At 35.3% G+C, this 12855-nt stretch overlaps 1 protein-coding gene across 1 annotated transcript; it reads left to right on the forward strand.

Moving 5' to 3' along the window:
- The first annotated feature begins 5174 nt into the window (after positions 1 to 5174).
- PEL3 (HXXXD-type acyl-transferase family protein) lies at positions 5175 to 7872 on the forward strand. Its single transcript, XM_079081194.1, has 2 exons — positions 5175 to 5710; positions 6669 to 7872. Exons 1-2 carry the CDS (start codon positions 5255 to 5257, stop codon positions 7545 to 7547), a joined length of 1335 nt encoding a protein of 444 aa, XP_078937320.1. The 5' UTR covers positions 5175 to 5254; the 3' UTR covers positions 7548 to 7872.
- The last annotated feature ends 4983 nt before the right edge of the window (positions 7873 to 12855 follow it).

The following is a 12855-nucleotide window of genomic DNA, read 5'->3' on the forward strand; positions in this document are numbered from 1 at the left end:
CTACAAATGATACAATTGACTTGCAAGAGCTTCTATTTCCGGTACACGACTATCGGGTTTGCTTCGACAGGAAAGCATTCTGCTTGATTACTAGGTTGCGGTTTGGGGACTACCCCCACCCCCTCCCCCCAATTCTACTTTTGCATAGTTCAGAAAATATGTATTTCCATTTGTGTCGGCTTCACGTTCAGTGAACATGGGTGACCTTATGGATGTGTTTAATGACTTGATTTATCAATTAGGTGATGTAAATGCGGTGATAGTCTCCCTATTGTATATGCTAGAGTAAGAGTTTTTGGGAAATACCCTCGGCAGCCGGTTACTGATAATCTCCATGCAATCGTTTCTAATTTAGAAGACTTTAATAAAATTGAGGAGCATTTGCACCCCACCCAACCAAGAGTCGGCAACAGACATACATATACTGTGCAGGGATTTGTCTATGCATTTAAGGTATGTCGACTATTTTTCATAATAGTTAATAAGCAACAAGTAATGTAACTTTATTATGTTTTTTACATGTTTGACAACTTAATTTTGTAGATTTTGATCATGGAGACATTTCCCAACAGTAGTACAGTTGGTTCGTCTATACCCGGTGTTATCCCTCGGGAATGTACATACCCTAGGATGAGGTGTCTACACGTTGCTGATTGTGAACGTATTCTTGATGTTATTAGGGTATGTATCTTAGTTCAACTAATCATCTAAAAGTTGATATGACAAAATAACATAAGATTAACGTTTTTATATTCTTTTATGCAACGTCCCCCCCCCCAAACGAATTGTTGGAGCCTACTAAGCAGGAGTGTGTTGCTTTGTGGTGGACTGAGAGTGTCCCGTTGACTGAGAGTGTCCCGTTGATAGATGTTGCAGATAAGATTACCCTGATGTTTGAGTTATGTTTTTTTTTTCTTCTTGTTTTAAACAATTCCTTATGACGATATAACAAAAAACAAGTTTATGCTTATGAACAACGTATTGTAAAATATTATACTTTCATATAAATATCATCACGGGTTTTTAAGGTCAACCGTATCATATTGTTGGCTACTATTTTGACTAGTTTTAATGTTAGATATACTCTTAGACTTAACGTTACGTTTGACACTTGAGTTGGTCCTATAAGAAGATTCAGTTTTTGTTGAATCTGCAAGAAACTGAACGTCACAGTTTTTGCTTGTGTGACCGATCCTTTGACAATGGATGTATTTTTCTGAATCAGACCTTCGCCTTAGGATGGGATAAAGTTATGATTTTGTGATCGTCCGACTTTTCGTTTGTCTATCAATGGTGGTAATACAACCATCACGTCGTCCGGTTCTTCGTATTCAGCTGGAACTAGCACAAGAAATCGATGAATACCACTTTCCATAATATTACTAACAATAAACAATTAGACTGTGTTGGGAAGTATACTGCTAACAAAACTAAGAAAATATCTAACATCACTATCGTCTAGAATCTGCATAATTATATTTGATCCAGGACATTGAAAAGATAGACGTATTTGGTTAGTGTATAACCTGGACTTGGAAGCAACCAATGTTATTAACCCGACGAAGTTGATATCATTGCTTAGATCCACTAGAAACTGGCACTCAAAACAATCTCGTATATGCAATGTTTTAAAAACCGGTTTGAACGGCCGGTCAAACCGGTTGGACCGGGAACCGGAGGAGGAAACGGTTCAACTAGCACCGGTTTTATGTCTATTTATGAACCAGTTGAACCGGTTAAATTAAATAAATACACATGGAAATGAATCATTTTCATAACAAACTTTAGTTTTTTTACATCTATTTAGATTTTTTTGAATAAAAATACATGGTAAATATTATAAAGCTTTTTAATGCGTTTGTATTCATCTAAAACTATATTTTATTTATGTATTATACTTTATTTTATTTTTGATGTACATTGATTGATGTAAACTTACGGTTATGTGTTTTAATATATTTGGATTGATCTTCAACTTGTATTTATGTGTATTTTTAATGTTCAAACTTGTGGACGTCTATGTATGTGTACGTAAATAGGAAAAAATATTGAAAATCATAGAAACCGGTTGAACCGGAAACCGATCACCCTACCGGTTCAACTAAAAAATTGGTTTTTAAAACATTGTGTATATGTACTCATTTTGGAACGTGTAATGAAGGTATCAAAAACACAAATATATTGCATATATGGAAATGTATGGAACAAAAACACACAAATACCCTATTTTGTAACACTCCGGAACAAACCTCCGTAATGTACGTCCATTTCGGAGTATATTTCGGAATATACTTTTTCAATTCGAAATATTCGGTGTGTCAGATTTCAGACATAATTCCTACTAACCACCACTGTTCCGAAATGAAAATAAATATTTCAGAATATCATATTCTGGAATACACTGAGCGACCCAAGTCTGGAATGTTCTTAGGTACTCCAAAATATACTATTCTGAAGAAAATGGTCATTTTACAAAAAAAAATGATTATTTTAATTAACAAAGTCGTTTATAAGAATTAGTTCACTCAATTTCCCTTAAATCATTATATGTGATTACTGGCTTATGGCCACTTGATAGTGATATAATAAATACATATAAAAAAAGGTCAAATGAAGATGATTATTAATATTTGGTATGGTAAATGATTTGTATATAATAATTTTTTTATTACACAATAATTTATGTTCTATAGAACTGAACAATACAACATTTTAAAACATAAATTTTCATGCATGGAAAAAAAAATATTATGTACGAATAGGGATGAGAATTTGGTCCGAAAACCTGAACCGAACCGAAAACCGAACCGAACCGAATCGAATTAGACCCGAATAAGCAATTCGATTCGGTTTTCGGGTTATTCGGTCCGGGTAACCCGAATAAGGGCTTATTCGGTCCAAAAGGACCGAACCGAATATGAAAAGTCACATTTTTCCCCCTTGCACGATTGCTTATTCGCTCTTGTGTCTCTGTCGATCGTTACCCAAAATACCCACGTAATACACCAAAAAAAATCAACGAAATCGATATTCGATCATCCAGTAGCGTATTACACCAAATCGACAGTAGCGTATTACACTAAATCGATGACATTACTCTTTGATCGATTGAGGTTTTTCTCATCCTTGCGACTTGCGTCTGCTGCCCTTGCGAGTTGCGATAACCTGGAATCTTGGATTTTACATTTTATATATCAAGAATAGTTAATCTGTGTTATTCTTGTTTATATTCTTATTACACAAATTCTAACTCTTTTTGCACCTTTGAAACAATTATATATACTTTGTATTATTTTTAATTAACAAATTTGTTTCTTTAAAAGATTTGTTATGAAATCATAAGCTACAAAAGTCATACAAAATACAATATTTATAATCACATTGTAAATATTATTTGTAAATGTTATTTGGGTTATTCGGGTCATTAATTATCTTGTACATGTTATTTGGGTTATTCGGGCCAGAACCGAACCGAACCGAATAATACCCGAACCAAACCGAACCCGTATTGCTTATTTGGTTCGGTTTTCAGTTCACACAATTACCCTTATTCGGTTTTCGGTTTATTCGGCTTCGGGTCGGTTCGGTTCGGTTCCGGCCCGAATAAGATCCCTATGTCCGAATCAACCTTCCCAGTTTTATAGTTGAAGCAACTGTATAAGTATTGATTTCTTATTAATGAAAGTTTATATGGAAATATGAAAACATCATAAATATTTATTAAAAAAATTAAATAGTAAACCAAAAAAGGAGAGTTAACCCACTTTTTCAAGCAATTAATTTTCAGTGCTTACGTGTCGCTTTATTTAAAACCCCTTCAAAGCTTCAAATGATAAATATTAATAAAAAGGAAAAAAAAGTATGAGCAATTGGTAAACAGGTAAACAAGTAATACTAAAAAAAGTTACATGTATGCCTAGTGATAATATATATATACTAGTTTATAACTCGTGATTTTGTCAATCATGGGTTATAAAATTAATTAAACTTTCATAATAAAAATTTTAAATTATTAATCAATTTTTTTAAAATAAATTATTAATTAACAGATATATTAAAATTTTTAATGTTATTATAACTTCAAATTTAATATATAACTAGAAAATGTAAATTTGAATTTTGAAATGAGTTGTCAAATATGTTTACATGAAACATGACATAATATTAATGATGAGTTGTATTAGAGTGACATTTGGCAAAAGGAGATTAAAACTATTCATTTATTAGAATATATATATATATATATATATATATATATATATATATATATATATATATATATATAATTCATAAAAAGGTTGAACACTTAAATAAAATACTAATCATGATTTTGTATTTTATAATAGCAGCGAAAATAATTAGAAAAAAAAATCATTCAAAATGTTTGTCATAATGTTTCAAAATCATCATTTATGTTGGTCATTATTTCACATATTATTACATGGTTTGTAAATATCGAAAACAGTGTGAGCATCCTTAGTCATTGTTTCACATATTATTACTTGCTTTGTAAATATCAAAAACATTGTGAGCATTGTTCCACATGTTATTACATGCTTTGTAAATATCGAAAACTAAGTAATGATAGTCATTGTTTCACATATTATTACATGTAAACATAGAAAACATTGTGAGCATATTTGATAACGGATTTTTGAGATAATATAGTTACTTAAACTTTTAGTTTTTAAGAAAAAAACTTGAATTAATGAATAAACTTTGTTTGGATATACGAGCATAAAATTTTTAATTTAAACAAAACGTTTTAAATCCAAAAATTATTTCAAATAATTTTTTGGAGTTTTAAAACTTTTTTTTTTTAACTTTTATGTTATTTTATATCTCTCAAAAGTTTATAGTTACAACATTTTCATAGAAATAAAAGCTACAACTTGCTGCTACCAGCATCCATCTAATTTTGCTAAAAACACTCAATAAAAATTGATTACATGGAACGTTTAATATATATGATAATTAATTAAATGTACTTAACAATATCTTTTTAGACCAATATTTTTTTGATAGAAATGAAAGCACCATATATCTTTACTCGTAACTTTCCATCCATACCATAGTTGCAAATGGTAGAGGGGTAATAAATGGTCACAACTATACACATGACACCATAAATGCAATTTCAACCACACTAAAATGAATTATAAGTATCTCACTTGAAACCATTTTCAACCCACAACTCCTTTGAAGAAATTAATAAAAGTCTTGTCCTCTCTTGCTTTCCATCTCTAACCAAACAATGGCAACCCAAATCACAAATGAAGAGAAGCATTTGAAGGTAGAAATCCTAAACAAGACACATGTCAAGCCACAAAAGTCACTAGGGAAAAAAGAGTGTCAACTTGTGACATTTGATCTTCCCTACATAGCCTTCTACTACAATCAAAAACTGTTGATTTACAAAGGTGGGGTGGATAAGTTTGAGGACACTGTGGAGAAATTGAAAGATGGGTTAAGGGTAGTTTTGGAAGATTTTCATCAGTTGGCGGGAAAGCTTGATAAAGATGAAGATGGAGTTTTTAAGGTGGTGTATGATGATGATATGGAGGGGGTGGAGGTGGTGTCTGCAACTGCAGAAAGCATTGAGACTGCAGATTTGATGGATGAAGATGGCACCGTTAAGCTTAAAGAATTGATGCCTTATAATGGTGTTTTGAACATAGAGGGGCTTCATCGTCCACTTTTATCGATCCAGGTATTGTTGACTTTTTTTTAATTATATTATTTTTTAATGTTTCTTTGTTATTAGCACGAATGATTTAAGTTCTTTTGTTTTTACCAGAGCAATTGCAAAATAGTGATACACATGCTTTCTAGCCATATTATGTAATCTTTAGTTGTTGAAGTCAGACATGAGAAATAATAAAATATATTAAATATAATTTATTAGAAATAAGTCGGTTTTCTATGACGAATCTCAAGTAGTGATCAATATGGTTATTCACTTATACCATTCATAAATTTTATACCTTTTTCTCATAATAATTATTAGATCTTTTTTTTATACCTGACAATTTATATTAATGGCCATATCTTTCGAAATTAAATAGACTCATTAAGTCATTAACTGTTTGTAGTTATCTTTACTTGTTAATTAAATTAATAAATGTTTTTTTTACTAATTATGCATCTTGGACAAATTAAGCAATTAGGAATGTCAAAAAACATTCTACTAAAATACTTATAAAGCTGATGGTAGAATGGTAGGTTGGGTTTGTTTAAGGTTAGAGGGTTTATTGAAGATAACTCTATACTAAATTAACACTATGCAATCATAAACGAAAGAATATTATCAGTGGAGTCTATAAAATAAAATATTTATTTCGATTTTTGGATTTTATAAATTCCAGCTATGAAATTCCTCAAAAATCAGAAATTATTTCTCATTAAATATTAAATATTAAGATGATGCACTAAATGAGTATTTTTGACTTTTTGATACCTACCAACTTTGTCTTAAACTAAGTGTAATAAATTGCATTTTAAGTTGTTCAATATGTTAACATTATTGCTTTTTTCATTAAAAATTAATAATTATGAAATATTAAATACAGGATTTTCATAAAAGGTATTTATCTTGTTTTTAAATTTTAAAATTTATTAGCAAATACGTCATTACAAAAGTAAATTAATGTATTTGGGCTTTCATACAGATAACAAAGCTGAAAGATGGACTTGCATTGGGCTGCACGTTCAATCATGCGATCTTAGATGGCACATCCACGTGGCACTTCATGAGCTCATGGGCCGAAATCTGCAACGGATCCAAATCCATATCCGTTCAGCCTTTCCTTGACCGAACTCAAGCCCGAAACACGCGCGTGAAACTAGACCTCACACCTCCGGCGCAACAAAACGGCGATGCAAAGCCGGCAGCGGCGCCACCGTTGAGGGAGAAGATCTTCAGGTTTTCGGAATCAGCAATCGAAAAAATCAAAGCGAAGGTGAACGCCAACCCACCGGAGGGATCCACCAAGCCATTCTCCACCTTCCAATCACTCTCCACACACATATGGCACGCAGTCACACGCGCTCGCCAACTCAAACCGGAGGACTACACCGTCTACACTGTCTTCGCCGATTGCCGGAAACGAGTGGACCCTCCAATGCCGGACAGCTACTTCGGTAACCTGATCCAAGCGATCTTCACCGTGACAGCCGCTGGATTGTTGCAGGCGAATCCGCCTGAATTCGCGGCGTCGATGATCCAAAAAGCGATTGATGCCCACGATGCGAAGGCTATTGAGGGACGGAACAAGGAGTGGGAAAGTAATCCGGTTATATTTCAGTATAAGGACGCCGGCGTGAACTGTGTCGCCGTCGGGAGTTCGCCTAGGTTTAAGGTTTACGATGTGGATTTCGGGTTTGGAAAACCGGAAAGCGTTCGAAGCGGGGCAAATAACCGGTTTGATGGTATGGTTTATTTGTATCAAGGAAAGGATGGTGGAAGGAGCATTGATGCAGAGATTAGTTTGGAAGCGACTGCAATGGAAAATCTTGAAAAGGATAAGGAATTTCTAATCCAGGAATAATAATGAACATTCAAATTGGTATCGGGTTAGATTTGACAAAATTCCAAGATATTCGATTTCAAGAATAAAGTCAAACATGGAATTAAATCGAAACCCCCAAATTCAAATGTTTATTTATTGGATTTTAATTTAGTTCATAAAATGTTTAGATGTCATGTGACATGAATATGTTATTACGTTGGGATATTTTTTTCATTTTTAGGTTGTCTCTGTCGTTAATTTTGGGGAAATAACTGTGTTATGAGCTTTTTATTTCAAGAGTTTTCAATTTGTGGTTGTATACATGTTATTGTAGTTTTTTTTATGGTATATTTGTTTTTTAAGTGATGCTAATATTTTTAATTCTATTGTAAACTTGCTATATTGCTGTAAAAAACCAACGATCTAAAATATATTTATATAAAAGAGGTTTTGATAATTAATAAAAGAAAAGGAAAACAAATATAGTCAAAATCATTAAATAGTATAAGAGTTGAATATGATGATAAATATGATTAAATAAAAATTTGGAAGTGATTCGTACGCAACAATTTTTTGTCATACACAACAATTTATGCATTATAGAGTTGTACAGTACAACATTTTAAAGCACCAATTGTTGTGTATGGAGAAAAATTGTTGTGTACAAATCATCTCCCATAAAAATTGAATAGAATGTAAGTAATGACATGGGATAGAGTTGAATTAAGAAGTTAAATGATTATTAAATGGTTCGGTTGAAGAAATAAAATTGTAAATAGGTATTTAATGAGTTTTGGTGATGTGTATAAATGTTTAATGAATGATGTGACAATCCATTATTTAATGAGTTTTGGTGATGTGTATAAATGTTTAATGAATGATGTGACAATCCATTAAACTCTATAGAGTTCAATGTATTATGTATTCCTTAAGAATAACTAAAAAATTTAAAAGAAAAATAGCTCAAATGATATATATATATATATATATATATATATATATATATATATATATATATATATATATATATATATATATATATATATATATAGAAAGAGAGAGAGAGCTAGGTTCAAATGTGGATTAACATCTATTATGCGGACGTGTGGACAATGATATTCAATGAGAATGATAAAGAAAATATGTTGTTTGATAATGTAAATACGTTCAATCTTACATAACTATTGTCATTATCATACATTCTCACTAATTAAATCGTCTTTAAGGTTATTATAGACTTTTTATTATTATTCTCATTCTGTCAGAATGTTTATTGAGTTGTATTCTGTAAGAATGAAACTGAGTGAAAACGATGCGTGAGAACAAAAATGAATAAGAATTAATAAGAATGCATGAAAATGACGATAGTTGTGTGAGGTTGAACGTATTCACATTATTAAACAACTTATTCTCTTAGTAATTTTTATATAATAACATTGTCCACACGTCCGCACAATAGTTGTCCATCCACTAATACAAGTCATGAAACTTTGACAATTATCTTTTATTTGGATGAGAATAATCATTACCATAGCAACAAAATCAAATTTTATGAACAAAAACATTTTGTGGTAATGATCCTAATCCAAAACAGACAAAAAAACTGAACTTTTTTTTCACTGAATAGTCACCACCTCGTGGTGATCAGGCAGATCCAAAAAAACGATTTTTTCTTGCTTTAAAAAAACAATAAGCATCAAGTATAATAGAAAACAACCCTAGGCTCTGATACCACTGATGGGTTTTAGTATACTACAACATCCTATGGTGCACATACAACCCTAAATGCTTTGGATCTATGTTTTCTCTAATTATACATGCAATATTGTTTCCAAAGCATTAAGCCTACAACTAGCATGCAATTGACATAAACAACATAGAAATGAGTTATAGAATTACCTCTTTGTTGTAGCTTGTAGTTTTTGGCATTTAAGAACTTAGCACCAATAGTGTGAATGCCTCAAATGGAATCACAACACACCTTTGGACAAAGGATAACTTTTGAGAGAATATTATTGCACTTGAATCGGCTCATGAATTCCTAGAACCTCTAGTGCACGATTTTGGATGTTAGGGGTTCCTTATATAGGGTTACACCATGTAAACCCTAATGTGCATGACCTTCCATATTCCTTAGGCTCCATGGGTTTAAACCCCCATGGATCATCCATGGGTTGTAACATTGGTTTAGCCCAACCTAAAGAATCATGGATCATTCGCCCACACCAAAAGAATGAATGGTTTACCAAATCAATCCCCATATATTTAATTAGTCTCTTTTGATCACAAAATGAATTCCAAATTAATTTTTGATCAATACTAATTAAATAATATGATTTCATATTAATATATTAGAACTTATAATATATTAATAAATCATAAACAACCTATTCTCAAAAGTCCATCCTATCAAATTGTCCTGGTGATATGCAACCCAAATGGACCATGCTACTCTCGGGTCAAGTACATATCAATTATAGTTATGGACTTAGACACTAAATCCAACACCATTTTCCACATGCTAGGGTTCTTGGACCAAAAACCCTCATAAAGTGACCAAAAAGAGATCTATCAAGTTAAAGGTCAAGGTGGAAACTTAATTACCAGAAAATGATGAAGAATGCAAGAGGTTTCTGAATCTACTAGCCTCTTCTTGTATCCCCAAGGATTCTCCTTCTTCTTCAAGCTTCAAAGCACTAAAAAATACTCATAAATGGCTCACAAGCTCATGGAAGGCACTAGGGTTTCGTGGATTAGGTTTTGGACAGTGGGGGCTGAGAATGGGGCTGAAAGATGGAGAATAAGATACTTAAATAGGGGACAAATGAAACATCCCAAAAACACAGTCTGAAAATTTCGTTTACTTTAATAATAAAAACCATAGTCGATAAACCTCATATAAAAATCATAAGCAATGTATCTCAAAATATTATAACAACTGTCAAGTATATCAGAGTATAAAACATCCCAGGCTGAACAAATGGCGTGTGCACTGCAATCTTCCCGAGCTCCTCTTTTGAAAACTGAGTACCTGAAACCAAAACTGAAACTGTAAGCACGAAGCTTAGTGAGTTCCCCCAAACTACCACATACCATACAAACATATCAAGCACATATTGGGCCTTGCCCACTGCATCGGACCGAAGTCCGGAAACTGCATCGGGCTGAAGTCCAGAACTAACAAGGGCCTTGCCCTCTGCATCGGACCGAAGTCCAGAAACTGCATCGGACCGAAGTCCGGAACTAACCAGGGCCTTGCCCTCTGCATCGGACCGAAGTCCGGAACTAACTAGGGCATTGCCCTCTGCATCGGACCGAAGTCCGGAAACTGCATCGGACCGAAGTCCGGAACTAACCAGGGCCTTGCCCTCTGCATCGGACCGAAGTCCGGAAACTGACTGTACATAGCATAGCGTAATCATAACTACTAACATAGCACATATACTGCATACTGCATCGGACCGAAGTCCGGAACACATAACACAAAGACATGCTTGAATCACAAAGACATCAAGCACACTGGACTACTGCATCGGATCGAAGTCCGGAACTACTGCTAACTACAACGGGCCGGCATTGTGGCCGTAGACCCGTTCCTACTGGAAGGAAACTCACCACACACTGCTGAAGTTCCGCTGACAGAACCATAGCTGCTCGATGACAGATTTCCGATCTGTCAATATCAAAATAACACCCAATTAGTAATTGGGTTCTAACACATATTCATAAATCCATGCTTGGGGTAAAAGACTACTTTACCCCTTAACTTAGCTTGACTCAAGCCCAAGGCTCAATCCAAAGGCCCAAAAGTCTAATAATGGACCAAGGCCCAACTATGGCCCAATTTTTCAAATTGGGCCCAAACCTCTACATGGACTTCCCTTAAGGCCCAATTGTTCAATCCAGTCCCACATGTCTCATTCTAAGGGCCCCAATATCATACAACCATCTAGGCCCCAACTATGGCCCATCTATGGCCCAATTTTCTAAATTGGGCCCACACCCTCCTATGGGCCTTACCCTAAAGCCCATTAAATTATTCTAGTCCATTTGCTTGTTCTTGGATGGCCCAACACAAAGCCCAAGTGAAATTAGGGTTTCACATAAAATGATAACTAGGGTTAAGTGTTTCTTACTTAACCCATTAAGGACTTAATTCATTAAGTCCTTTACTCTACTAGATAAGTGATATGGAGTGATTTGGGCTTAATACACAACCCAATCCCAATGGCCCAAAGATGCGTCCAATAAGTCTAAGGCCTAATTACTCATAATTAGGGTTTTCTAAACCCTAATTAGGGTTTCCTCTCAAACATGGCCCAATAGGTCCAAAATTAATCTTTAAGCCCATTAGGGTCTTGCTAGGTCTATTAGGGTTTGCTTGTGGGGCACCACTCACTACCACCTAGGGTAGTGGTGGTCAATGGCGGCTCACGACGGCGACCACCACCTTACGGTGGTGGTTTAGTTCATTTTCATTATTCCAAATTCAAATTACATTTTACAAGGCTAAATCTCAACTAACCACAGACACACTAAACTAATCACACACACACACAGCCACCCTAGTGGTGGCCGACGATGGCTCGTGGCGGCAGTGGCTTTTCCGGCCAAATAAAACACACCACACAAACTCAACGGAAAATACACACACACTATATGGTCACCAAACGACCCCAGCCACCCACCTGGTGGCGCAAGGCGGCGACAGAAGCGGCAGAACGGAAAGGCAGCGACGACAGCCACCACCTCACGGTGGTGGCGGCGATTCCCTCGATCCCCAGCCGAGCAAACCCCTGCACACGCTTCGTGGTCACGATCTGAAGAGCGAAACGTCCCCAACTCAGCTGCTACGGTTGGCAAGCGACGACCGGAAACCCAGCAACGGCAGCCAAAGCCCACCATCGGTTCCCGTCGACATACACGACGTCAGGCCACAGAAGAACGAGGAATAGGCGGTGGCGGTGGTCCTTCCTCGGCAGTTCCCGGCTTCACCGGCAGTGAAATCATAGCGGCAGTGCTCGACATCGGCTGGCAGCGGCGGCAGCAGCTTCGCTCGCCTAACCCCTCACAGCCCCGTCGCCAAAAGCTTAACTCATTGAACTCTCTCTCGCCGATAGAACGCATGGTGGAAGTCCGGTGGTGCTAGGCGGTCGGAAATGAGCTAGGTGGATGGTGGCGCCGGAGACGGAAGGAAGAGTGTGGCGGCTGCATTCTAACTCCAAGGGTTAGGGTTTGAAGCGGGAGGGGTGACGGGTTATATACCCCGATCCCCCAAACTTACCTCCATAATGACGAGTTTAGCCCCTTCCTTCCCTTTTTCTTTCAATCTTAATCCAATATTTAC

Source organism: Lactuca virosa, chromosome 2, assembly GCF_052849685.1.
Source record: "Lactuca virosa cultivar CGN04683 chromosome 2, Lactuca_virosa_CGN04683_v6, whole genome shotgun sequence".
Classification (NCBI taxonomy): Eukaryota; Viridiplantae; Streptophyta; class Magnoliopsida; order Asterales; family Asteraceae; genus Lactuca; species Lactuca virosa.

Bases quoted from the DNA above. Each gene is read 5' to 3' on its own strand.
- PEL3 (XM_079081194.1), top strand. From the start codon at position 5,255: ATGGCAACCCAAATCACAAATGAAGAGAAGCATTTGAAGGTAGAAATC. The intron at 5,711-6,668 runs GTATTGTTGACT...GCTTTCATACAG, and splicing joins GTCCACTTTTATCGATCCAG to ATAACAAAGCTGAAAGATGG.